The sequence below is a fragment of the Muntiacus reevesi genome, chromosome 1 (genome assembly GCF_963930625.1).
Source record: "Muntiacus reevesi chromosome 1, mMunRee1.1, whole genome shotgun sequence".
In the NCBI taxonomy this organism is placed as follows: Eukaryota; Metazoa; Chordata; class Mammalia; order Artiodactyla; family Cervidae; genus Muntiacus; species Muntiacus reevesi.
In genome coordinates, this window is record NC_089249.1 from 183,481,922 (window position 1) to 183,506,880 (window position 24,959).

Below are 24,959 nucleotides of genomic sequence, written 5' to 3' on the forward strand. Positions count from 1 at the left end.
CTGAACTGTACACTTAAAAATTGTGCAGTTTTTAAGGGGGAGCTTCCCTAGTGGTCCAGTGGTTGAGAATCCACCTTGTAAGGCAAAGAACACTTGTTTGATCCCTGGTAGGGGAAGATCCCACATGCTGCAGAACAATCGAGCCTGTGGACCACGACTAATGAGCTTGCTCTCTGGAGCCCGTGAGCTGCAACTGCTGAGCCCATGTGCCACAACTACTGAAGCTCACACGCTGAGAGCTCGTGCTCTGCGACAAGAGAAGCCACCGCAGAGAAGCCCTTGTACCACAACCACACAGCAGCCCCCAGCTTGCTGCCACTAGAGAAAGCCCATGAGCAGCAACAAAGACCCAGCGCAGCCAAAAAAAACTGGCTACGGGACTTCCTGGGCAGTCCAGTGGTTAAGACTCCACACTTCCACTGCAGAGAGTGCGGGTTCGATTCCTGGACGGGGAACTAAGGTCCCACATGCCGCCTAGCCAAAAAAAAAAAAAACCTGGCTAAAATAGCCTATTTTATATGATGCATATTTTTCACTCCCACAAAAAAAAAAAATAGAGGAAAAACCTTAAATGTACATCAACTCAAACTAAAGAAAATGAAGAACACAATCGAGTCGCATGAGCCATATTGCGAGAACTCGGCAACATCGTGTGGCTGGAGGTGGCACAGACAGAACACTTACATCATCACAGAATGTTTTACAGGGCAGCACTGGCTTGCCATCACTTCTCATCTCTGCCCAGGTCGTTTTTCCTGGTGACATTCCTAGGGGCTTCCCTGAAATCCCACGCTGGGCTCAGAATGTTACTCAAGGGCCTAGATTGCCTTTTGTTTGAATCCCGATGTTCGTGATATCAGGGTGATATCAGGCAGGGGCCAGACAAGCAGGAGCCAGTCAGAATGGACAGTGCAGGAGAGTGGTAATAAGGGGGTATTTGCAAAGTGCAGCAGGGGTAGGTAACTGACGGGGTGGTGCAGCACATGAGAGGGGCAACAGCCAGGAGCTTTTAACGTGCCTGGACTGGTGGCCCACTTGGTGGAGCTATGGTCTTGGGTTGGGGGATACAGAGAAAGAAGTGGGGAGAGAACACTCCCCCACTCCGGGACTTCTCACTTCTCTTCCTTCTACCTCCTGCTGGTGGCCCCCTCTGGCAGACTCTAGCAGAAGGCTGAGGGTCCAAGTGAATCAACTTCTCGGGTCACAGGGCAAGATGAAAAGTGGAGGGGCACTAGCCTCACTCAGCCTAACTCACCTCCCCCCAACCACCCTCCCACCACCCACAGGCCTCCATTAGCCCTTGGAAACATCTACCCCACTGATAACCATGTCCATCATCCCAAACTCTTCCCAGGAGAGGCAGCCTCCACCAAACAAGTCTCTCTGGTTGCCAGCAACAGAAACAACTCTAGCCTTCTAAACCAAAAGATTTATTGAGAGGCTCTTGGGGAGTCTGCAGAACGGACAGGAAGGATGGAGGGTCACGGCTACGGCCTCATCACGGTGGGCTGCTCCTGTCCAACAAGACTCCTCTTATTTTGATTATTTATGGCCGTGCTGGGTCTTCACTGTTGCACTTGTGTTTGGTCACTAAGTTGTATCCAACTCTTTGCGACCCCATGGACTATAGCCCATCAGGTTCCTCTGTCCATGGGATTTCCCAGGCATGAAAGACTCCTCTTGAATGCAGAGTGCAGGGAAAGAATGCCTACTCACCAAAGCTGGACCCCCTGGGTAGGGAAGGGGTGAAGACCTGTGGACGGGGCCCTGAGACTGCCTCCAGTAGGACAGAGCTCCATCCCCAAAAGAAAGGGGGATGGAAGCCAGCTGGTGACAAAATTAACAAATGTCCTCTTCAAGATGTGCCCTGTCCGTTTCACAGGAGCAACACGGAGGCCCAGGAAGGGGCACTCACCCACCTGGGCCAGGCAGGTGGCAGGAGCCACTTTGCCAGAGTCACCCCTAGCTAGGAGTGTGATGTGTGCTGGTTCCTTTCAGGTGGCAGCTGTTCCACACCACTCAAGCTGTGGGGAGTTCCTGGGGTCCCGCATCTCAGGAAGGGCCTGGTGGGCAGCAGTCATGGCCACACTCAGGCCTCCCCCCAAGGAGGCAGACGGAAAGACCGATAGCAGTAAGCTCAGTCCAAGATGGTTTTTATATACATGGTTTATTCCTTCTGACCCCCATGTTGCAACACCAGCCTCATTCGCCCTCCCAGCATGGAGCCACCTCTTCTCCTGGGGGGCCTCCTCTCACGGGGCTATGTCTCCAGAGGAGGGGTGGGGAGAAAAGGGGGAGCCTTAGCACAAAGTGGCTCCCCTGTGGCCTCAGCCCCCCAGAGAGGGGAGAGAGGAGGAAGGAGGAAGGCAGCACAGAACTGGGGTTCAAATACTCAAGAAGCTACAGAATAGAAGACAAAAGTAACACGCTCTGGGGAAGGGGGACAGGGAGGAACCAAGGTCAGATCCCACCCCCAACAGGGGCACAGCACCCCCAGAATCCAGGGGGTGAGGGGCGGGGCTGGAGAGAGAAGAATTTGGGGGAGGGAGGAGCCCAAGGATGGTCCCACCTTGACCTGGACGCCTAGGCAAAGGGCAAGTGAGACCCCTGGAGCCCCTGAACTTGGCAGTGGAGGCCTACAGCTTGGTCAGGTCCAGTTTCAGCTTGTAGGGCGGGGGGCTGTCTGCATAGGTGTGGGACGGGGGAGGGTACAGGGACCACTCTGGCTCCACCATATAACCCTTGTGCTGCTCCAGAGTCAGGGGCTGTAGGGGAAAGAAGAGCGAGAGAGGCCCATGAGTCCCCACCCTGGCAAGGCTCCTTCCCACCCCAGATCTCAGGTCGCCCCTACTAAGGGTGGGAGTTGTTCCTCTCATTTCATGAGAGTGAAGAAACTTGCCTAATGTAACATAGCAAGTCAGGGTCCCTATCTCCATGGGAAAGCGCGTGGCCCTGTCCAGATGAGGGAACGATTTTCTTCCCATCTTTGCCCATGGGCCCTGCCCACCTGGAACTTGAGGTGCTGGCCGGGCGCAGTCACCAGGGTGGAGCAGCTCAGCCACAGCATCACCAGCACAGAGAGGAAGAGGCAGCAGGCGAGGATCCAGCGAGGAAGCCCCGAGCGCCTGCCCCGCCCAGCAGGCATGTTCAGGGGCCCTGGTGGGACCAGACAGCCTCTTCCCCCTGGCCCCACCCCGACACCATCCCCAGGGTTCCGCCGCTCACCGGGACATGCAGCTAAGGAAGTCATTGTCCTGCAGCTCATCGGACTCCACCTTTGCCTTGCTGCTGGTCTTGACTCGAATCTTGGCCTTCCTTACCTTATCCAAAGGGCCTACAGGATCTGAGAGAACAAGTCACCTTTCAGTAGCCTCCAGGTCTTAGCCAAGAGGTGACAGCAGCCATGGAGGGTGAACAGGGGGCCAGGACCTGAGGCAATGGGGCATGGGGTCTTGGAATAAATCAGAACCCTGAAAGGTGGACCATGGAACCTAGGGTGATGGACCATAGAACTCTGGGAGATGGGCCATGGAACCCAAGGAGATGGACCATGGAACCCAGAGAGATGGACCATGGTACTCAGGGAGGTAGGCCACGCAACCCTGGGAGAGGGCCATGGAACTCAGGGAGAGGGACCATGGAACCCTGGGAGATGGACCATGGAACCCTGGGAGATGAACCATGGAACTCTGGGAGATGGACCACGGAACTCTGGGAGATGAACCATGGAACTCTGGGAGATGGACCATAGAACTCAGGGAGATGGACCATGGAACTAAGGGAAGTGGACCATGGAACCCTGGGAGATGGACCATAGAACTCAGGGAGATGGACCATGGAACTAAGGGAAGTGGACCATGGAACCCTGGGAGATGGACCATAGAACTCTGGGAGATGGGCCATGGAACCCAAGGAGATGGACCATGGAACCCAGAGAGATGGACCATGGTACTCAGGGAGGTAGGCCACGCAACCCTGGGAGATGGGCCATGGAACTCAGGGAGAGAGACCATGGAACCCTGGGAGATGGACCATGGAACCCTGGGAGATGAACCATGGAACCCTGGGAGATGGACCACGGAACTCTGGGAGATGAACCATAGAACTCTGGGAGATGAACCATGAAACTAAGGGAAGTGGACCATGGAACTCTGGGAGAGGGACCATGGAACCCTGGGAGATGGACCATAGAACTCTGGGAGATGAACCATGAAACTAAGGGAAGTGGACCATGGAACTCTGGGAGAGGGACCATGGAACCCTGGGAGATGGACCATAGAACTCTGGGAGATGAACCATGGAACTAAGGGAAGTGGACCATGGAACCCTGGGAGATGAACCATGGAACTCAGGGAGATGGATCAAGGAACCCCAGGAACTGAGAGATGGAAATACCAATCCTCAAGGGCTCATTTGCCAGGAGAACCCCTTGTGACAGAGGAGCCACCTTTGGAAGGAACACTGGTCTAAGTTTGAACCTTACCAACATGCACCTCCAAAGCCTCAGGGTGGGATCCCCGCCAGGTCACCTCCACTCGCTGCAGACGGGCTCCCTCATGCCCCAGGCTCTCTACCACAGGCTGGGTCTGGGCCAGGAACAAGACAGCACAGAGAAGCCCTTAAGAAAGGTACCACCCTGACCCTAGCAGGCACCTCTCTGCGCCCCATGTAGGTTACGTTATCCCATGCCCAGCTGGCATCTAGTTTCACTGGGGACAGAGAGGACACAGCTGCAGGCTGTGATATCAGGGATACTATTCCCCGCTATTGTGGGACCCTGATTTGCCTTGACCCCATCCTCCAACACCTCAGACAGGGACGTGATTCAGGACTAGCCAATAAAATCACAGGAACTGGCTGAGAGGTCATCACATGACTCAACCAGGGCCAATCAACTTAGTTAAAACCTCAGAGAGGTTGTAATCTAGAGCCGTAGGCATCCACCTTGCTGTGAGGAGGGACGTGTTTGCCTGAGAATGAAGCTGCTCAAGAGGACAGCAGAATCCAGGGGTGGGGTGAGACATGGAACCCTTGGATCCAGCTGTGCTTGAAGCTTACTGACCTGTAGACTTTGCATCCCATGAGCCAAGAACCAGTTCATCCCACCTCCTTACCCTGACCACCCAACCACTTCTCTGGTGTGGCCCCTGCCAGAGCCCTCACCTGGAACACCACCACCTTCCCATTGTCAGTCTGCAGGTAGTATGTCCAGGTGGAGGAGACGAAGCCCTGGGCCGAGCTGACAAGGTCATTGCAGACGGTGGAAAACAAGTCCAGGAGCGAGAGGGCCCCGCTCGGAGCTTCCAGGACCTTTCTCTGCCAAGGGGAGGCCCAAGGCACAGAAATGTCACCAATGTGACATGTTAAGTGGGAGGGGAGCTGGGAAAGTTCACTGTGATCAAAATTCACTAAGTGGTTTGGGGCAACAGGACGATGAACAGAGATGAACAGAGATCTCAGCATTGTATTGGCTGACTGACTGTGTGCCCTTGGGAAAGTAGATTGCCCTCTCTGAGCCCTACAATGGGAAATGATACTCTTCCTTCAGGGAACTGCTATGATATTTCAATTAAACAATAGCACAAGGGCTTCCCTGATAGCGCAGTTGATAAAGACTCCGACTGCAATGCAGGAGACCCTGGTTCAATTCCTGAGTCAGGTAGATCTGCTGGAGAAAGGATAGGCTACCCACTCCAGAATTCCTGGGTTTCCCTGGTGGCTCAGCTTGTAAAGAATTTGCCTGCAATACAGGAGACCTGGGTTTGATCCCTGCGTTGGGAAGATCTCCTGGAGAAGGGAAAGGCTACCCACTCCAGTATTCTGGCCTGGATAATTCCATGGACTGTACAGTCCATGGGGTCGCACACACACAAAAAGCACAAGTGCCTAATATATAGTAGCTGCTATGATTAAAAATGTTACCATCATCATTGTTCTTACTTTAACGGCATCAGGAGAGAACATGGAATAGGAAGAAATGATGGTGCACAGAGCTGTTATGAACAGTGAAAGCCTGGGAAGGGTGGAGGAAAATGAGAGATGAGAGCAGAGGGCTTTCTGGGGAATCCCAGCCAAACGACTTCTGACTGGGATGAAGGATTTCCTGTGCCTTGGTTTCCCCTGATGCAGCACTGTCTAGACTCAGGGAGTGTGATAAGTGTACAGTTATTATTTCTCCCTGGGGTGGGGAAGGAGGAGCTATGTGTGCTTGGGAAGTTCCTCCTCCCTACACTTCCATTCTGACCACCTGTTTATCACAAGGACAGGCCTTAGACCAGGAGCTAACATGTAGGTGCTCAGAAGTCAGCTCTGAAGATGAGGGAGGGAGGGGTGGTCATAAGCCCTGGTGGCCCTGGCTTTAAATCCCACCTCCACACAGCCCTGGGTGACCTTGGCCAGTTGCTCTGGGAGCATGAAAAGGGGATAACATTGTCTCAGGTGCCTCGGGTGGCACAAGAAATTCGGGACAGGCTGAGGTTAGGCCTGAACCAGGACAAAAGCTTGCTAAATAATGTAAATGGTGGCAGTTTGGGTGGGAGAGGCGGCAGGGATGAGGGGTGGCGGGGATGATGGGTGGCGGGGATGAGGGGTGGGGAGGACTTCCCATGTCACAGAGATGACAATTGAGTCTTGAGATGTCATATGATTTAATCCAGGACACCCAGGAGGCCCGGAATGGCATGGAGAGCCTGGGAGAGACTGTGGATATGAGTGCAGATTTGGGGAGGGGAGTAGAGGAGAGGGGGGATGGGCCTGGGGCCACAGGTGGGAGGGTGCCCACCTTCTGCTCCAGCTCGGGCTCAGGCTCCGGCTCTGGGTTCTGACTCCAGCAGCCCTCGCTGCAAGCCTGCTGCTCTGTCTCCTTCACATAGGCCTCCACACAGGCTGCAGGGGGCAGGAGGGGGTAACTGGGGGACCGTCCATCCCAGGCCACCTCTCCCCACCCTGGCCCACCCAGCCAACACTCACCTGCTTCACACTCAGCCTGGGTGGCATTGGGCTTGGAGCTCCTGGCCACGAATCGGCAGATGGAGAAGAGGCGGCAGCCTCGCTCGCAAGCGCTGGTCAGGACAGCCCTGTCATATGCCTTCGATCTCCTGGATTGAATGGGGTCCTCCCCCAGCTCCTCCTGGAAGCGAAGCTGCGGGCTCAGGCAGGGGGAGGGGCAGGAGTCTGCGAGCGCGCAGGAAGCCCTCGGGGAGGTAGAAGACTTGATCCCCCAAATCTTCTAGGGGATTTGGGGTGAGGTTGATGAGGAGGCTAAGAATATTAGTGGGGGATGTTAGCTCCAAGGAGGAGAGAGGGATCGGAGCGGCTTGAGGAGAGTAAACAATGGATGCTGCTGGGTTTGGGTAATGGTTGAAAAACTGGAGAAGATGAAGGGCAATGATCTTCCCTCCCTACCGCCCTCCCCCAAAAACCCCTTCAGAGAGGAGGGGTTCTTGGGCCTGAAGAAGGAAGGGGGACTCAGAAGGTTTTGTCATCCTTCAGGCCTGGGAAAATTGGGATCTGACTGAGGGAGGGGTGGTGAGGATCGGGGTGGGAACTGGTAGGTCTAAGGGGGGTAGGGAAGAGGATGGGGGAAGATGCTTGAGTAGAGGGGGGAAAGGGGACTGTCGGGCCTGAGGGAGGTGGGGGTGGGGCGCCCCCAAGGCCCTGGCCCAGCAGAGCGGAGCCAGAATCCGCTGGGTAGCAACAGACGCCTCAGTCCCCTCCGGCCTCCGGCTTGGAGGGACTCCCGCAACCCCGAATTCATCGGAAGGACTGGCATCACTAAACCCCCGCCCCGTGTCAAAGGGACCCCACAGCCCCTCCCCTGCGGGAGACACATCCCCACCTTCATCGGAGGGACCCCTGATATCTGCGCTCGCCCCCGTCGAAGGAACGCCAGCCCTTCCCCCACCAGAGGGGCCCACCACCATTGAAGAACCCCCTTCCCTGACCCCTTCCCCCTCCGAGGAACCCTGGCCTCCCGCTCCCAACGGAAGGAGCTGCATCCTCAACCCATCCCCCACTGGGGAGCCCTACGGTCCTCCTGCTGGCGCTGCGCGCGCTTCACCTGAGCAGGCTGAGGTTTAGGGTAGCGGTCTCGGCACCGCAGCTGGCAGTTCTGCGTGTCCCCAAGCTGCAGGGCGAAGGGGTCGCGGACAGGCGGCGCGGGGGTGGCGGGCGGAGGCTGCAGCAGCAGCAGCAGCAAGAGCGGCATCAGCGCGACCGAATCCATGGCCAGGCCGAGCGCAAGGAGCGCGGGGGACGCCGGCTCCTGGCGGGCGCGGAGGATGCGGCGGCGGCGGGGACCGGGTCGCTGACGTCACCCGAGCGAGGCAGCCTGGGAAGGGGGGGTGGGGGATGCGGAGAACGGGCGGGGGCGCGGCGCTGCGGCACCGTCGGGATACCGGCAGGGCGAGGCAGGTGGATCGTGACCCCTGCCGTCTGTCCCACGTCTGGATCCCATGACACCTCGCCAGTATCCACGGACGAGGGGATCTCAGTCATCGCTAGGGGCCAAAAGGAAACAGGATGATAGCGTGGAGGAGAGATCTATTCGCCTGGGAATCAGGGAAGGCCTCCCAGAGTAGGCGTATTTCGAGCTGGCCACTCGAGGAGGCCGCCAAGGGAACAGCGAGGTTCGGACGAGCTTGCTGGAAAAGGAAATAGGAGGACGGTGGGGCTGGCTGGAACCCAGCCAGAGTGTAGGGATGGAGGGTCATGAGGGTCGCAGAGCTGGGTTAGAGAAGACTTTCTGAAGCTTCATCTCTTTTGATACCCAAATCAGAGAGCCGGTAATTTATGCGCAGTTTGGCTTCTATAGGAAGCTCTCCAAGTCCCTCCAGGGTTCCCCCAGCTTCGCCTCTCTCTGGCCCAGCCCTGTTCCGCAGACCTGGGGGGGTCTGGTCCCTGCTCTCCCAGACTGGGAGCCCCTCGACCGGGGGCTGAGTAGGAGGGGGCACAGCCAGGGCGATGGGGTGCTGCTAAAATTTCTAATTCTTGTGGGAAAACATGGGACAAAGAGGAATACTTCTGGCTTTCATAACTGCCGCACTTCAAGGTGACAAAAGGTAGCCCCATGAATCCTGACCTCGGAGGTCCCCCTAGCTTCTTCTTCGGCGGGCATGTGAGTGAGGACGCCCCTCGAAGTTTGAGACCCTGCAAAAGCGGCACCCTCGCCCGCTGGTGTGCCCGGCGCGCAGGTGCCTGCCGCCCGCGCATCCTCTGTCCACTCTCCGCCTCAGCAGACGCGGCGGCAGCCACACGGGGTCGGCGGGTCTGAGGGCGCCGCAGGTTCCGGCCGAGGAGGAGGGGCCGGGGTGGGGGGGCCAGCGCACCCTCCCTTCCCCGGCCGGCCGCCGCGCTTTCATCTCCGCGGCCTCAGCCAGCCCCCACGTGGCTTAATCAGGCGCGGCTGTGCCTGGCGGACCCTGAACATCTGGATCCCCGGGCGGCCCCTCCCCCGCCCCGCCCCTCCCGGGCTAGGCCGCCGCGACCCTGCGGCTAGGGCCTCCAGCCTGCGGTTTGTGCGAGAGCCAGGGAACCCCGCGTTTAGCCCACCGCGCGCCAGGCCTGCGCCTTGGGGAACAGCCAAGGGTTCTGACCAATACTGTCCCCCGTTTCACAGGTGGGAAACTTAGTCCCCAGGACCCCTCCGCAGAGCCAGGATTCAAGCCCACACATGTCAATTCCAGAGCCCCGCGCGCTGAAGCCTTCCACAATTACTGTTATTCATTCATTCCAAACTAAACACTTCCGCAGTATCTTCTTGCAACAACCCTATAAAGAAGAACTGGTAGCGTTATCCAATTGACAAATGAGGAAGCTGAGGATCAGATGGTCAAAGGGGGTCGGCCCAGGTGACAAGCGAAAAAATCAAAGAGAGGTGGGCAGACCCCCGCCAATACTGGGAGGTGGGGCGTCAGAGTAATCCGGCCTCAGAGCGTCTCTTATGGCTCAACGGAAAGGAAGGACACCCGCGCCGTGTGTAAAGTAGAAGGGGAAACTGAGGCTGGAGGAGTTGGGACGCTGGCCTAGGTCAACGCAGAGGAGTACGAAGGTTTAATTGCCTCCCACTCACCCCCTTTTCCGCTGCAAAAGGCCGCCTGGGGCGGGAGCGGAAGGAGGACTTGACCCCGGCCCCCCAGGTGAGCCCCCGCGCCCCTCCTGCCTTTCCGCGGGGAGCTGGTCCAGGTGAGGGGCGGGCGGGCCGGCGGGCGGCCGGGGTCGGGTTTCAGGAAATCCGCCGACATTCCTTCGGGGCTTAAGAGGGAAAGTTGACTCGGCGCCGCCCCTCACCCCCCCCCCCCCAACTTCCTACCCCCCGGGGCGGCCCGGCCGGGGCGGCTAGCGGGGAGTCGCTGCGGCCGGCCTGGGCGTGAATCAGAGGCGGGCCGGGCGTCCGAGAAGCGGCGACCGAGGTCAGGGCGGGCATCGGACAAGCACCCTTTGTCCCTTGCCGCCCTCACCACGACCCCACTGACCCCCACCCCCAAGCCGGGTACAGCCTGGGGAGCTAGCAGGGCACCGTGGCGCCGGGGACTTGCTGACAGTGGGTGGGGGGAGGGGAAGGAGCACAACTGTCACCCCCAACACAGCTGGCGCCTCCTGGGACCCAGACATCGGAGGTTCTCCAGAGTGCGGAGGGCAGGGAACCCAGACCTCCCAGGCTGGGTGAACCCTGGTCCTGATTTGGACATAGGCAGCTCTGTACTCCTAAGATCTCACTTCCAATGCCTATGGGGTCTGGGTTTATAAATTACATACTGCACAAAGCTTGGGAGCCGGAAATCCAAGCTCCTCCAGCTGAACCTCCAGGGTGGAAATGATAAAGCCCCACCTTCTCCTGTATACAGGTCTGGAACTTGGGTTCTGCTGCTCCAAGCCCACATCCAGGCTAGACCCTCACTTTCCCTGGGAACAAGAGCCTAGAACACAAGACAGCTAATCCCATACTGAGTGGCCCTGACCATGTGGGTCTCAGCATGGGAAAGGCAGCTCTATGCCCTCCTCACTCCCTAGGGGACTCTGAAGGTGCTGTTACCACTGCCCATCCCCAGGGGCCCCTCAGTGCCCTGGAATTCGGCAGGGAGCTGGGCTGGAGGGTCTCCCCCAACGTAATTAAATGCAAAGACTAAGGAGGAGCCTCTCCCCCCGGGGGCCCTCCCTCCATCTGCCACCTCAGTACATTCCCAGCCACCTTCGAGGACTTGGGTCAATATTTGCCAGAAGTTCCACCAGAGCTGGTTCCCCTTCCTGCACAAAGATGTGGCGGGACTGATGAAGAAGGAGTTAAACCACCTGGAGAACCAAGGGCAGGGAAGGATGCACCTAGAGGTCAAATCACTTTCCTTAGAAGGTCAAAGGTATGAGGTTAAGGTCACCCTGAGGGCAGAGGGCATGCTCCAGGGAGGGACTGAGCCAACAGTGCATACCCTTCTACAGGTTAAGGACCAGAGAGCGGTGGCTACCAGGTTGGGTCACAGAGCAAATCCAGGGCCTGGCTGGGGCCCAAGACAGCATGATTCACTGGGATTGAGTCTTCTTGCTACTCCAAGGGACTCAGAATTCTCCATTCTTTTTCTTTCTTTTGTCTTCTTTTTTTCTTCTGTAATATCCTCCCACCTCCACCGCCATCCTTTCGTTTTTGCAATTGTTCACTGAGCTCTTCTCCCGTGGCCCTCCCTGGGCCCAGAATGGCGTCCTAATGGCTCTCTGGATGCCCGCAGTGTAAGGAAAATGTCTCAAGAGAAGATGATGATTGAAGAACTGTGTTACAAAGATAATTTTAAAAGAGGAAGGGGACAGAGAGTGCCTGGAAAGGTTGGGGGGCCCCCTCTGAGAAAACTTGACCTGTGACCTGATGGAAAAGAAGGTGAGTTAGTTATGGGGGAAGAATTGGGGGGAACTGCATCCCCGCAGAGGGGAACAGCAAACATACAAGCCTCGGGGCTGGAGCAGCATGAGGGAGAGGAAGGAAGAGAATGAGGAGAGAGGAGAAAAGGAGTGGGGAGAGGGTGGCAGGACAGAGAAGACCTGCTTTGCTTCTTTTAAAAGCTCCTTCTTCCTAATGTACAGACAAGGGCAGGAGGGTTTACCCGGGAATCCTAGGAGGCTGGGCAGCATCCCAGATGGAGACGGTGGGGCCTGGACCTGGATGGGGTGGAGAAAAGAGGTCCGAATCTCAGAATGGGGATGCGTTTTGGAATCAGAGCCAACAGGATTTGCTGATGAATTGGACGTGGGAGATGAGCAAAGGAGAGAGTTGTCATGCGCACCTCCAGGTCTCTGGCCTGAGCACCTGGGTGGATGGGGGAGCCTTTCCCCCGAGACTGGGAATGACTGGGGTGGGGGTGGGGAAGAGCAGAGACGGGATTGGGGGAATTTGAGATTTTTTTCTCCAGAGGGTTGAAGTCCTCCAGGTGGGAAGACAAACGTTGCTGAACCGAGGTTATGGTGGAGGGTTGGGATATATCCTGAAAACCCAATTCCAGCCAAGAATGGCCACCTTCACTGAATTCTCTGGCAGGTGGGACTGTGGCCCCATTTTTCAGAGGTGACACACTGAGACTCCAAAAGAATGTACCCCCAGTGCCAGGCTCTATCACAAGTGTTTAGACTGTGGAGCCTTCTGCTACATTGCAACTTCCCACAGAAACGTGTGGGCTGGCTAGGAGTCCCCCACCGTGCTGAGGAGGAAACCGAGGCAAAGGGGCCTGATTTTCCCCAGGAGATGACAGTGCCCCATGCCAGGGCTCAGCTCTCTCCTTCACAAACTCATCCAGAGTCCAGATTGAGGTTGGGGGTTGGGGCCACACCCAGGACTCCAGTCCTTCAGTCGTCTTGTTTGATAGTCTGAGATCTGAGTTGGGGACCTCAGGCTACTTAGCAGGGGTGGTGGAGGGCCGCCTTAGGCAAACGAGGCGGGAACTCCTGAGCCCTCCTCAGACACTTTTACCCCCTTGGCTAGAGGGAAGGTCCAGGTCTCTAAGGGAACCCCTGAAGGGGGAGATAGAGCCCTTCTTCTCTGAGGGCACATGGCTGTGGGCGGGGCTGCGGCTCCAAAGACTGGGCTGGAGGCAGCCCCGGAACTCTCATTTCAAGCTCCCCCCTCCCCCGGGGCCTTGGAGTTCAGGAGCCCTTTTATTGTGGGCGCCCGAGTCGGGTGAGGACCGAGAGAAGGAGGGTGAGGCAGCGGGGCCGGGAGGGGTCCCGAAACCCAAGCAGTGGCCAAAAATAATAACACGGAGAAGGATCCCTGCGCAAAAAAAGGAAGACAAACTATGCGTCGCTCGGGGCAGCCGGCGTTACCTGGAGTCGGCGGGCGGCGGCCGCCCCAGCGATTACTCACTGCGTGGCGCACCCCACCCGCGGGCCGCTGAGCGGATTTTTCCGTGGGGGGGTGTTAGCGAGTCGGGGGAGGGCCTGCTTACCGCTCTCCTCCTGGGGGATCCCTCCTGCCCGCACACGGGACCTGCGCAGGCCCCCGTGTCCTTTCCCACGGGGCCCATTTCTCCCCTCTTGCCCACGCGAGAACTTCCTCCCGAGGCCCCCGGGCGCCCCCACAGAATCCCGGCTCGGACCCGCTCGAGAGGGACAGCTGAGCCTGGGCGAGGTCCGGGGACTCCAAGCCTTGCAACTTTTGCTCGGTCTTCCAGCAAAGCCTGGGGCCGAGGCTGCGCGCGCGGAGCACCAGAACAGGCGGGATGAAATGGGAGGGGGAGCGCTGGGCCAAAACCTGTGGGACCCGCGCGCCGAGGGCGTGGGGCGGGACGGAGGGCGACTCTTAGGCCCCCGGGGAGGAAAGGGGCTGGAGATGGGAGCAGGCGGGGCTCAGGGACCGCTCAGTGGGGGGCGGGGCCAGAGCTGGGGTGGGGGCCGGGACGGAGGATGGGGGGGAGGAGCGGACCGGGGCTCGGGGCTGCAGGCGACGCTGAAGGGGCACAAGGCTGAGGGTTGGGTGCGGGGAAGTGGGCGGGGGTACGGAGACGCGACTGGGGGCCGCCAGGTCCCAGACTGGGGGTAGGGAGCCTGGAGTTGGCAGGGTCGGAAAGGGAGGTCCCAGGTCGGTAAGGGTAGAGTTGGGGGGTTTGGGGCCGCGGGAAAAACGGCGTGTGCGGTGCGCGGCGGGGCAGAGGCCGGACGGGTGGGGCTCGCGGTGCCCTCCGGCGGGCGGGCGGCGGGGAGGCCGGTGCGGGGCCCGCCGCCCCCCCGGGGCCGGGCCGGGGGCGGGGCCGGGCGGGGCCAGCGGCGCATTAGCGCCTTGTCAATTCGGCTGCTCAGACTTGCTCTGGCCTCCGCGCCCGCGCCCAGCGACGTGCGGGCTGCTTGGCCCGCGCCCTCCTGCGCCCGGCCTGCGCCCCGCGCCCCTCGCCGCCGCCCGCCGCGCTCCCCCGGCAGCGCCGGCCCCATGCCCGCCGGCCGCCCGGGCCCCGCCGCCCAATCCGCGCGGCGGCCGCCGCCGCTGCTGCCCCTACTGCTGCTCTGCGTCCTCGGGGCGCCGCGAGCGGGATCAGGAGCCGGTGAGTACACGGCGCCGTGCTCCCTCCTTCCCGCCTGGGCCGAGAGCGTGCGCCCCGGGGGCAACCGTGGGGGGGAGGGGGCGCGGGCGCCACCTGGACGGCCCGGGAACAAAGGAAGGCGCCCCCGGAGCGGCCCTCGGGGCGCCCTCACCTGTGGGGCGCACAGCGCCGAAGTTCCCTGGCCCGAGGGTCCGGCTTCCGATACTGAGGCCTTCTTACCTGGGCTGCCCTGTGGAGGACGCCCGACTCGGCCCCAGGGGGTGAGGGGCCGCGGCCTGGGACCCTCTGCACGCCGGGACGCGGGGGGCGCACGCGACAGCGTCTGCTGACTTGGAGTCTCGGAGACTGAGGGTCACCGCACCCGGGCGGGGGCGCACGCAGTAGGCGCGCTGGGTGCCGGCCCTGAGCGGGGCCCCCCCGGGTGGAGGGATGAGCCCCGTGAGGAAGGCGGGGCGGGAGGGGGCCGCTCTGGCCGCCTGGCGCGCGGCCCGGGGTCCCCGGGGACGCGCCTCTCCGCGGGCCGGCGCCGCCGCCCTCCCGCGGCGGGACCCCGCGCGCGGGGTTCTACGGAGTCCCCGCCACCGGCGGCGTTTAGAACAGTTCCCGGCCACGCTGCGCCGGACTAGGAGATTCCAGCGAGGGAAATCTTTGTGAGAGAGTGGGTGAGAGTGAGAGGGAGCGGGAGCCAGCGAGTCCGGGCACCGTGGGCCCAGCCTGGGTATGTGGGGGTGGGCAGTCACCGGGAGCCCCCAGCCACCGCAGGCCGAGAGACCCCCACCCTGTTGGGAGCTCCTGGCCTCCGGCACTCTCCGGGCCCCCACCCGATGCACACCCCCGCCAGGACACCGTCTCCACATCCAGACCCACTCTGGGACACACCCAGAGACACACAAAGACTCACACTGGCTTGTGGCCCGTCACCCTCGCCCTCGGATGCGTGCACACTGCATCCCAGATGCACATTCTCACACCATCGGGGCGCGCACACACACATTCCATCCCTGACACACACACATTCATGGTCACACACTCTTTCCAAGGGGGAGGCAACACGGGGCACACAGGCAGGCACAGCCTGCCCTGGGTGTTCACAGTCACCCCGAGGGCCCCATCCAGGCACGCAGGTCGGCCAGCAGGAGCACATACTGCTCCCCTGGCGGACCTACAACTGCACAGAGCAGTTTGCAGGCTCCCTGCGGTGCTCCTCCAGAAGGCTCAGGGTCCTGGGTCCTGGGGGCACTTGCTGAAAGCCTAGCATGCCCAAGGCTCCTGGACAGGTGAGGGGCTGCCCCAAGGCCCCCCTCGGATTCCTGACAGCTCTGCCAGGCAGCGGGCAGCACTCGTGACTGCCACCTTTAGTGGCAGGCTTTGTTTTCCAGCCAGCAGAGCAACAAGCAAAGGTGTGGTGGGATTGTTGTGCGTGTGTTTTTTCCTTTAAGGGGGAAGAAATTAAATAAAAGATTCTCACACCTCGGCAATATGTTTCTACTTACGGTGTGTCTTAGCACCTGACCAGCAGGCGAGCAGGTCGTAAAGTGTCTGCAGGTACCAGCAGGACAGGAGATGGGGACCCCAGGATAGAGGCCACCCTCCTGCCTTGCTTGCAGAGAATCTCACACTTTTCGCTTTTAAAACACATGGTGTTCCTTTTTAATAACGGCAGTGGCTCCAGATTGGGAAGGGGGAGAGGAAAAAACTTTTAAAGGCCCCAGCTCTGCGGGAAGGGCGGGGAGGCAGGGAGCATGGGACGGGGGTGGGGTCGGGGGGGGGGTCTGTCCAAAAGCCTAGCCCAGGGATCTGCTTGGGGAGCCTTCTAGGAAGCCCCCAAACCAGGCCAAGCCCCCCCCCCCCAACCTCAGTGGACTGTCCCCAGCTGCTCTGCCTGGGCTGGAATGTATGCATCCCAGTTCTGCTGAATGCCTTGGCGCTTTGTTCGTGGAGAGAGCACCAGCCGGCCAGGACCCAGAGCTGGGAGGGGCCCTAATCCCAACAGCTCCTCTGAACTTCAGTGTGTTGGGCCCTCTGGACGTCATGAGCTCATCTCATTCATCTCCCCAGCAGGTAGAATGGATTTTCCTCCCATTTTACGGAGGAGGAAACTGAGAACAGGATAAAGGAAGCCAATTGCCCAGGTGCTCCAGCTGAGATGGGCACCCACATCCTCAGGAGGAGAAGGCCTCCCCGTGACCTTTCCTGCTGGAGCTTGGGTCGGGGGACCGGCCTGTCCAATCCCGCCTGGCCTTGCCCTCTCGCCCCGTCCCCCGCCCAGCCCCGGGAGGGCAGCTGCAGCTGCTGGCAGGCAGGTCACACCAGCCCAGGCCAGGCGGGTGGGGCAGAGGGGCATTGCCCCCGCCTCCAGCCAGGACCCCCCAGAGCACCCCCTTCCTGGCCTGGCTGTGGTGGTGGGTGGGGGACAGGAGGGGCGGGACCCGGCGGGACCCACCCCTGAGGGTTGAGGATGGGCCTGGGGTCTGGGCAGGCCTGGCTGTGCCTCCCACCCTGCTGGGGGGGGGGGCCCAGGCAGGAAGCGGTGGGTGGGCCGGGGCAGAGACGCTGGCACGCCCGAGTTCATGCCGAAGGAATTCCGAATTAGCGGGCGGCTGGCTGCCTGGGACCTCCGGGGCGGCCCCCTGGCCCCCCGCCCCCGGCCGCCCCCGCCTCCTCGGCTCTGGCCCGCTCAGCCGGCTCCTTCGCACGGACGCTGAGACCTCCGGCGAGCCCTGGGCCAAGCCCCAAACGCAACTGCGATCCCAGGCTCTAGCAAGACCTGGCCCTCCAGGCCAAGTTTGCCCGGGAAAGTCATCAGGGCCGGCCCCGGAACTGTGTCCACCCCATCTCACCCATGTGGGGCCGTGGGGGCCAGCACAGGGCAGCCGCGGGAACGGAGGAGGCCTACAAGGGGACAGGGATCGCCCTGTCCTCGGCTGCCAGGGAAGCTGGCCACCCCCCTCCTCGCCCCTCTGCCCCCCTGCAGTCCCCTCTTACAGCTGCCCTGCGATCCTTTTAAAATAAAAATCCCTCCCCTGCTCAACTCTGGAATGACTCCTCTCTGAAGATCTGGCCCTGCTGACCTCATTGCCTACCACCTGTACCCCCGGATCTCTGCACTTGCTACCCCACTGTCTGAACACCCTCTTCTATGTATTTTTATGGCTGCTTCTTTCATTTCACGCGCTTCCCTGGGGGCTCAGACAGTAAAGCATCTGCCTGCAATGCAGGAGACCTGGGTGTGATCCCTGGGTCAGGAAGATCCCCTGGAGAAGGGGATGGCAGCCCACTCCAGTATTCTTGCCTGGAGAATTCCATGGACAGAGGAGCCTGGCGGGGTACAGTCTATGGGGTCACAAAGAGTCGGATATGACTGAGTGACTAACTCATTTTGTTCACATCTCAGGTCAAATGCCACCTCCCCAGACAGGCCTCTTGGGTCAGTTAGCTGCCACCATTGATTTGTGCTTTATTTTCTCCCTTGTCTGTTCTCTTAGATATTTCTGCTTTTTCCTGCTGCTTCGTTGGATTCAAGTCCCACAAGGGCATGAATTTTGAGTATCTTGGTTACCATTGTGCCCTCAGGTCCTAACACGTTGTAGGTGCTCCTTGAATTAATGAATGAACAAATGAATCCTTAAACCACTCTTGGTGGAGAGAGAGAAACTTTCTCAAAGGTTCAGAGATGTAAAGGAACTGGATCACCTTCCAGGGTGAGCTAAGGGCATTCGAAACCAGGTCAGCCTGGCTTAAAAGTCCCACAGAGTTGTCCTTAAAACAAAATTTTCCCTCTTATCAAACAACCCCATGTGGTGAATACCATGATGCCCATTTCCCAGATGGGGAGACTGAGGCTTAGAACGACATCTAGGACTTGAACTGGGCACCTTTCTCCCTGTTCTGTGCCTTGATTTCCTCCTGGATAAAAACAGTTTCCCCTTAGATTCTAACCTTCAGAAGAAGCCATGGGCTGCCCCAGTGGCAGTCGGGAGGAAAGGCATCAACCATGGCCTCCCCGAGCTTCCTGTGCTCAGAACCCAGTTCACACACAGCCCAGTTTAGGAAGTCACTTCCCATCTGATCTTTCCAATGGCCCTGAGGACTGTGAGCTTTCTTGTTCCCATTTTGCAGATTAGGAAAACTGAGTTGAGGGGAAGGATGGTGATGATGGCCATACCTTTTGGATGAGGGTTGGGAGCATAGAGCTTGCCACAGTCCCCTTCAGTTCTGGTGGCAGTACAGAGCAGAACTTTAGAGACTGATGAATACAGGTGTAGTGTGCCCACCTTCTATTTGGTGACCATAGGCAAGGGCCTTCATCTCTCAGAGACTTGTTTTTTTCATCCATAAAATCAGCAAGATTCTATTAGGGCACCTCTTTTTAGAAGTGCTTTCCTCCCCCTAGAGACATCTATGTGTGAGGTTCTGAGGGCCATCAAAGAAAGAACATACAATCTGTTATCTCTAGTTGTCAAAAAATAAAATGAAATTTAAAAGGAAAAAAAAAAAAAAAAAAGCAGAGTGCAGTGGTTGTCAGAAGTGTGTGCAAAGTAAGAGTTCCCTGGATCTGAATGAGGTTTGTCACCAATCGGAAAAAGCCCTGAGCAAGTCAGTGAGGAACTGGCTTGGAAGGACTGAGTTGTGGAATCAGACAGTCCTGGGGCTGAATCTCAGCTTTGCCATCAATCTTAGGTTGGTCACTTGACCCGACTGAGCCTCAGTTTCCTTCTCGGTAAAATGGGCCACAGTCATAAACAGCTCCTTTGCAGGACTGCCATGTGCCTGGGAGGTCCTAGGATGGTGGAAGGCCCAGGGCAGCTCCATCCTAGCCCTGACCGGCGCTCCTCTCTGACCCCAGACACGGCTGTGATCAGTCCCCAGGACCCCACGCTCCTCATCGGCTCCTCCCTGCAGGCCACGTGCTCAGTGCATGGGGACACCCCGGGGGCCACCGCCGAGGGCCTCTACTGGACCCTCAACGGGCGCCGCCTGCCGCCTGAGCTCTCCCGAATGCTCAACGCCTCCACTATGGCCCTCGCCCTGGCCAACCTCAACGGGTCCAGGCAGCAGTCAGGGGACAACCTCGTGTGCCATGCCCGCGACGGCAGCATCCTGGCTGGCTCCTGCCTCTATGTTGGCCGTAAGTGGACAACCCAGGGGCAGATCTTGGGGGCAGCATCTCCCTCTGGAGAGGGGTGTGAATCATGGGCCCTCTGGTCTTGGGCTGAACAGTGGGTATACTGGCACAAGTTGAGGGGCATGGGCCCCCAGGGTGGGGATGAGATCCTGGAGGCTCCCATACACCATCCTCAAGAGAGCTGGGCAGGTGGTACTGCCCACGTCCGCTCTGTCCATCCTCCTTCTGCTCCAAGGGGGGGCCCCTGGCTGGCAGCCAACAAGTCCTCCTTCCCCCTGTCCGTGGCCAGCCCAGACCTCAGCCCCCGTACCCGCTTCCCCAGTCCCTCCAGAGAAACCCTTCAACATCAGCTGCTGGTCCAAGAACATGAAGGACCTGACATGCCGCTGGACGCCGGGGGCCCACGGGGAAACCTTCCTCCACACCAACTACTCCCTCAAGTACAAGCTGAGGTTGGTGGTGGCCCTCGGGTGACGTGTCCCAGCCCGACTGTGTGGCCTGGGCCGCCCTCTCTGAGCTCCGGGGTCCTGTCTGCACTTCTGGGCTGGGATGGGGAGGTCTGGGGGGCCCCTCACGTGTCCTCCTCCCCGCCTGTCCCTGCAGATGGTACGGGCAGGACAACACGTGTGAGGAGTATCACACGGTGGGACCTCATTCCTGCCACATCCCCAAGGACCTGGCTCTCTTCACACCCTATGAGATCTGGGTGGAGGCCACCAACCGGCTGGGCTCAGCCCGTTCTGATGTGCTGACACTGGACATTCTGGATGTGGGTGAGCCCTGCCCCTCACCAAGGCCGGCGTGGCCCACCTGCAGTCCTTACCTCCAGCCCTCCCCACACACACACCGGCCCAGCCTTGGCTGCAGCTCAGCTGAGGTCTCATGGACCAGGCTGGTTGGGGATGGGAGGAGCGAGGCATCCACCCACTGGTCCCCAGCCCCCTGCAGCAGCCAGGATACCCCTACTCTGTGGAGAACACCTGGCCTGGCTGCCTCCCCCATCAGCAGCCCAGGTGTGCGGGGAGAGGGCCCCAGGGAACTGGGAGGGGGCGCCCAGGTCGGGAGGCGCCCCAGGAAGCCGCAGCCTGGAGCTGAGAGGGGGTGCAGGCAGGAGGCAGGAAGTGGATGATCCGCGAGCAGAATTGGGCCTAATCTAATTAGGGTGTTTCTCAGCCCCGAGCAGGCCTGTGCCTTAACCCTTTCAGCCCCTCACCAAGGCCTCAGGGGAAGAGGCCAGCCCTCCTTGCAGCCCAAAGGACTCCCAGAAGGATCCTTGGAAGGCTTGCAGCAAGTCCCTCCTCTTGCTTCCCACTTTGTTTCCTCAATTCCTGAAGCTGCTGTGGGCATGTCCCAGTGTCTCTTTGCCCCTAGCATAGCAGTCACATTGAGGACCTTTGTGAAGCCGGAAGGAGCAGGAGGTAGGCAGTGGAGGGGGTGTGTCAAGGGGAGCTTCCCAGGGGTCTGGCAGCCTAAGGGCCCCCTGCACTCCTGGGCATAATAATAATATCATCATCATCCAGGCAGTGTCTGCTTTTTACATAGTTCCCTGAAGATAGGATTATGTTTCTCCTGTCACAGATAATTGTGGTGATAACAGCTAACATTAATTGAGTGCTTCTAGGTGCTGAGTGTTACCCGAATATTATCTAATATAATCCACCCGGCCCAAGTCGGGGGAGGGAGGAGAACGGAAGCAGGTGCCATCTAAGCCACGTGCTCTGGTACTTGGACCCAGAGGCTGCCAGCCAGGTCCAAAGAGATCCTGATGACGAAGGCCCGCCCTGCCCCCCTAGTGACCACCGACCCCCCGCCGGACGTGCACGTGAGCCGCGTAGGGGGCCTGGAGGACCAGCTGAGTGTGCGCTGGGTGTCACCGCCTGCCCTCAAGGACTTCCTCTTCCAAGCCAAGTACCAGATCCGCTACCGAGTGGAGGACAGCGTGGACTGGAAGGTGCCTGGCCCCGCCCCCCAGGTCTGCTCCGCCCTCCTCCCATCCCCCGCCGCATGCCCGCCTCTGACCCTACGCTGGCCGCCCAGGTGGTGGACGATGTGAGCAACCAGACCTCCTGCCGCCTGGCAGGCCTGAAGCCCGGCACCGTCTACTTCGTGCAAGTGCGCTGCAACCCCTTTGGCATCTACGGCTCCAAGAAGGCTGGGATCTGGAGCGAATGGAGCCACCCCACGGCCGCCTCCACTCCCCGAAGTGGTGAGCACCCCAGCAGGGCTGGGTGGGCCTGGGACCAGCACCAAAACAGCCTGAGCCTCTGTTTCCTTATTTCCTTCGGGAGAGTCGAGGTCTCAAACTCTTGGGCCCCTCCCCCAGGGGCCAATTGTGGCCCTTGAATTTATTTTCTTAGCCTGTCATTTGGGGGAAAAAAAAAAGTTTGAACTACTTGCAGACTTTTAAAAACAGTCAGTTTTACCCAAATACCCTAGATTCCCTAGAAAAAAAATTGTCTAGAAATGTAACAGGACACAGAATTACTCCACAGCCCCTATCAGCAGAGGCTGCCCCTCAAGTCATGGCCCTTGCTCTTTTGGTTGCACTATCCCCACATGGCCTATTGCACCCACGTGTACCCCTTCCCTAGCCCCTAAGGGCAAGTGAATATGAGACCCTTGCTTCTCTAAGACCATGGGCTGCCAATTCTCCCTACAACAGGCTTTGGTTTCCCCTTCAGATCAAGGTAGCAGGATGGGATGATCAGAGGCCTTGGTCTGATTCCCTTTGCCATCTTCTCTCCTTTGTGAAATGGTGTGAATTCTTACTTGGTATGTCTGGCCTCAGCTTTCCCATCTGGAAAGTGGGGATGACAGTCATGTTTGCCTGAGGCCATTGTGAGGGTTAGATGAGAGATAACCCATGGAAAGTGCCCTCATGGTGGGTGCCACCCAAGTGTTTGCAAGTAATAGTTACTGAGGCTCCTATTGCCTGCTCCCCGCCATGGTTTCACCCAAGGGAGGCACCCTTTTCTCAGATGAGGACCCCAAACCCCCAAGAGGTGCAGCCAGCCCCCCAGAGTCACACAAGGATCTGAACGCAGTTCCCTCCAAGTCCAGGCTCACGCTCTTGGAAAGATGGGGAAACCAAGGCCCAGAGAGGGTCTCAGAGTCAGGGAATGGCAGACCAAGGCTCCAGCTAGTTTCCCAGCCCCCATCCTGGGCCCCTCCAGGTTCAGGGGTGGGCGGGAACGAGCACAGCCAGGAGGGGCTTGAGCCTTGGCCCCTGCTCGTGCCCAGCACCTGCGATTCTTGCACGGGAGCCAGCAGGCGGCTGCGTCCGCTGGGGAGGCTGGGGGAGGCCAGGGGAGGCCGCCAGGGGCAGTGGGGGCCGGGGCTGTGCCAGGGCCTGTCAGCGGGTCCCCGGCATTATTTATGACGTGAGGCCGATGTCCTTATCCGCCGGCCCGCTCAGGCTGCTCAGGACTGGAGGCGGCTGGCGGCTGAATGGACAGGCCGGCCTCCCACCTGGCCCTCCTGGCCCACTCCCCATCCATCCGGCTGTACTCTCAGGCCTGTCCTGGGGACTGTCCCTCCCCGCAGAGTCACTTCGGATTGTCAGCCTCCTTTCATCTCTCTGTCACTCACTCTCTTTCCCTGTGTCTGTCTTTCTGCCTTTTTTGGTTTCTGCGTCTCTACGTCCCCAGCGTCTCTGTCCCTTCCTGTTCTGGCTCCCTCTCCATTTCTCCACCCTCTGCACCTCCTTGGCCGTCCCCCGTGACTTTCGCTCTCCCTGTATGTCTCTCCTAGCCTCCAGCTCTTAATATCTGCCTTGCTCTCTCCAGCTTTCCCATCAGCGCCTCTCTCCCCTTCCCCTGCCCCCTGCTCCGTTGCGGCTTATCCCTCTGGCCCTGGCCCTTCTCCTCCCCACTCCCCCGCTTTCACTCACACCTGGCTCAGGCCGCAAGAATCGGGTGCCTGGAGATGTGGAGGAGGAACCCCTTCCTCCCCCTGCCCCCTGTCTCCTAGGGGGCGCAGCTGGACTGCAGTGCTGGGCCGGGCCGTGGGGCGGACCCGGTCGCCTTGAAACAGGGACGGGCGGGGTAGGGGGAGGGTCCCCAAGGTGAACGCGGTCCTGCGGCGCGAGGGACCCTCCCTCTCCTGCCCGCGCGCGCCCTCTGCTGGCAGCGCCCTGACGCTGCCGCTCCGCCCCCATTAGAGCGCCCGGGCCCGGGCGGCGGGGCTTGCGAGCCGCGGGGCGGCGAGCCGAGCTCGGGGCCGGTGCGGCGCGAGCTCAAGCAGTTTCTGGGCTGGCTCAAGAAGCACGCGTACTGCTCGAACCTCAGCTTCCGCCTCTATGACCAGTGGCGAGCCTGGATGCAGAAGTCACATAAGACCCGCAACCAGGTAGGGAAATGGGACCCCCGGGAGAGGGGTGGAGGCGTGGGGCCAGGGGGTAAAGGGGGTGGGAGGTGGGGCCGCAGCCCTCAGACACTGCCTCCTTCCTTCCAAGCACAGGACGAGGGGATCCTGTCCTCGGGCAGACGGGGCGCGGCGAGAGGTAAGGAGGAGCCCAGGTGGGCGGGCAGGCCGCGGGACAAGGGCCCTCCTGGTGACCACGGGCCGCGGGCTCTCCATCCTCAGCCTTAGAGTTGCTGAGGTCAAGTCTTTCCTCCAGCACTTACCTAACACCTACTGTGTGCCTGCCCCTGTGGCCTTTAGCCAAGTAAGAACACCCAGACCCCTTCAAAATGTCCAGAGGGGAATATCGTCCTCAGGAATGAATGCACATAGCCACCTGCGGGGCATGTATGAGCACCTGCTGCATACTGGCCCTGTGCCAAGTCTGTTACCTGCAGGACAACCCATGGGATGGATAGATATTACTTCTCAGATAGGAAAACCAGGGCCCAGAGAGGGGCAGCGGCCTGCCGAGAGCACCTAGCTGAAAGTGGTGGGCCCAGGACCTGGACTGGGGCCTCATTTGCTCTGTGGTCCTGGCCGCTCCCAGGCTTCTTGCTAAGCCCGGCTTCCCCTCTGCCTGCAGGTCCTGCCAGATAAGCTCTAGAGGCTGGGGCTGCCCTCCCTGCTGCATGGAGATCCAGGGGCCACCCCCAGACTGGGGCCATCTCTGTACCCTCACCTCAGGGTGCCCTAGCCCGGTCAGCAGCAGCGGGGGCGAATACTCCGAGCTCTGAGGGCTGCAACAGCTCTGGCCTCCATGTGAGGTGCACCCCAGTGGGGAGTGTGGGTATGAAGGGGGGCTTAGCTTCCCAGAATGCTTGCCAGAGCTGAGTGTGAAGAAGGGTTATTATTCCCCCTACCCAGGGCCCCCTCCAAGGAATCTTTTTAAATAAACAAAACTATTTAGGTGCCCTGATTGT

At 59.6% G+C, this 24,959-nt stretch overlaps 2 protein-coding genes across 3 annotated transcripts; one reads left to right on the top strand and one right to left on the bottom strand.

The window, feature by feature from the left end:
* Positions 1 to 2,154: 2,154 nt before the first annotated feature.
* Positions 2,155 to 8,302, bottom strand: TMEM59L (transmembrane protein 59 like). Its single transcript, XM_065931509.1, has 8 exons — positions 8,060 to 8,302; positions 6,970 to 7,129; positions 6,782 to 6,885; positions 5,164 to 5,316; positions 4,484 to 4,586; positions 3,226 to 3,343; positions 3,008 to 3,125; positions 2,155 to 2,765 (listed from the first exon to the last, which is right to left on the bottom strand). The coding sequence occupies exons 1-8, from the start codon at positions 8,222 to 8,224 to the stop codon at positions 2,637 to 2,639; spliced, it is 1,050 nt and encodes a 349-aa protein (XP_065787581.1). The 5' UTR covers positions 8,225 to 8,302; the 3' UTR covers positions 2,155 to 2,636.
* Positions 8,303 to 14,386: 6,084 nt separating this feature from the next.
* On the top strand, positions 14,387 to 24,944 carry CRLF1 (cytokine receptor like factor 1). 2 transcript variants are annotated; one of them, XM_065931522.1, is made up of 9 exons: positions 14,387 to 14,510; positions 19,357 to 19,638; positions 19,958 to 20,087; positions 20,239 to 20,408; positions 21,429 to 21,586; positions 21,673 to 21,841; positions 23,795 to 23,982; positions 24,089 to 24,136; positions 24,623 to 24,944. In XM_065931522.1, the coding sequence occupies exons 1-9, from the start codon at positions 14,399 to 14,401 to the stop codon at positions 24,641 to 24,643; spliced, it is 1,278 nt and encodes a 425-aa protein (XP_065787594.1). In that variant the 5' UTR covers positions 14,387 to 14,398; the 3' UTR covers positions 24,644 to 24,944. The 2 variants fall into 2 exon arrangements, with proteins under 2 accessions (XP_065787594.1, XP_065787605.1); XM_065931533.1 differs by having other exon boundaries at positions 24,094 to 24,136.
* Positions 24,945 to 24,959: the final 15 nt, after the last annotated feature.

Excerpts from the sequence above, each read along its gene's own strand:
- CRLF1 (XM_065931522.1), top strand. The coding sequence starts at position 14,399 with ATGCCCGCCGGCCGCCCGGGCCCCGCCGCCCAATCCGCGCGGCGGCCG. Across the intron at positions 19,639-19,957 it reads CTCCTGCCTCTATGTTGGCC|TCCCTCCAGAGAAACCCTTC; the intron begins GTAAGTGGACAA and ends CCGCTTCCCCAG. Across the intron at positions 20,409-21,428 it reads ACTGGACATTCTGGATGTGG|TGACCACCGACCCCCCGCCG; the intron begins GTGAGCCCTGCC and ends CTGCCCCCCTAG.
- TMEM59L (XM_065931509.1), bottom strand. The coding sequence starts at position 8,224 with ATGGATTCGGTCGCGCTGATGCCGCTCTTGCTGCTGCTGCTGCTGCAG. Across the intron at positions 5,317-6,781 it reads AGCCCGAGCTGGAGCAGAAG|AGAAAGGTCCTGGAAGCTCC; the intron begins GTGGGCACCCTC and ends TCCCCTTGGCAG. Across the intron at positions 3,344-4,483 it reads GGCTTTGGAGGTGCATGTTG|ATCCTGTAGGCCCTTTGGAT; the intron begins GTAAGGTTCAAA and ends TTGTTCTCTCAG.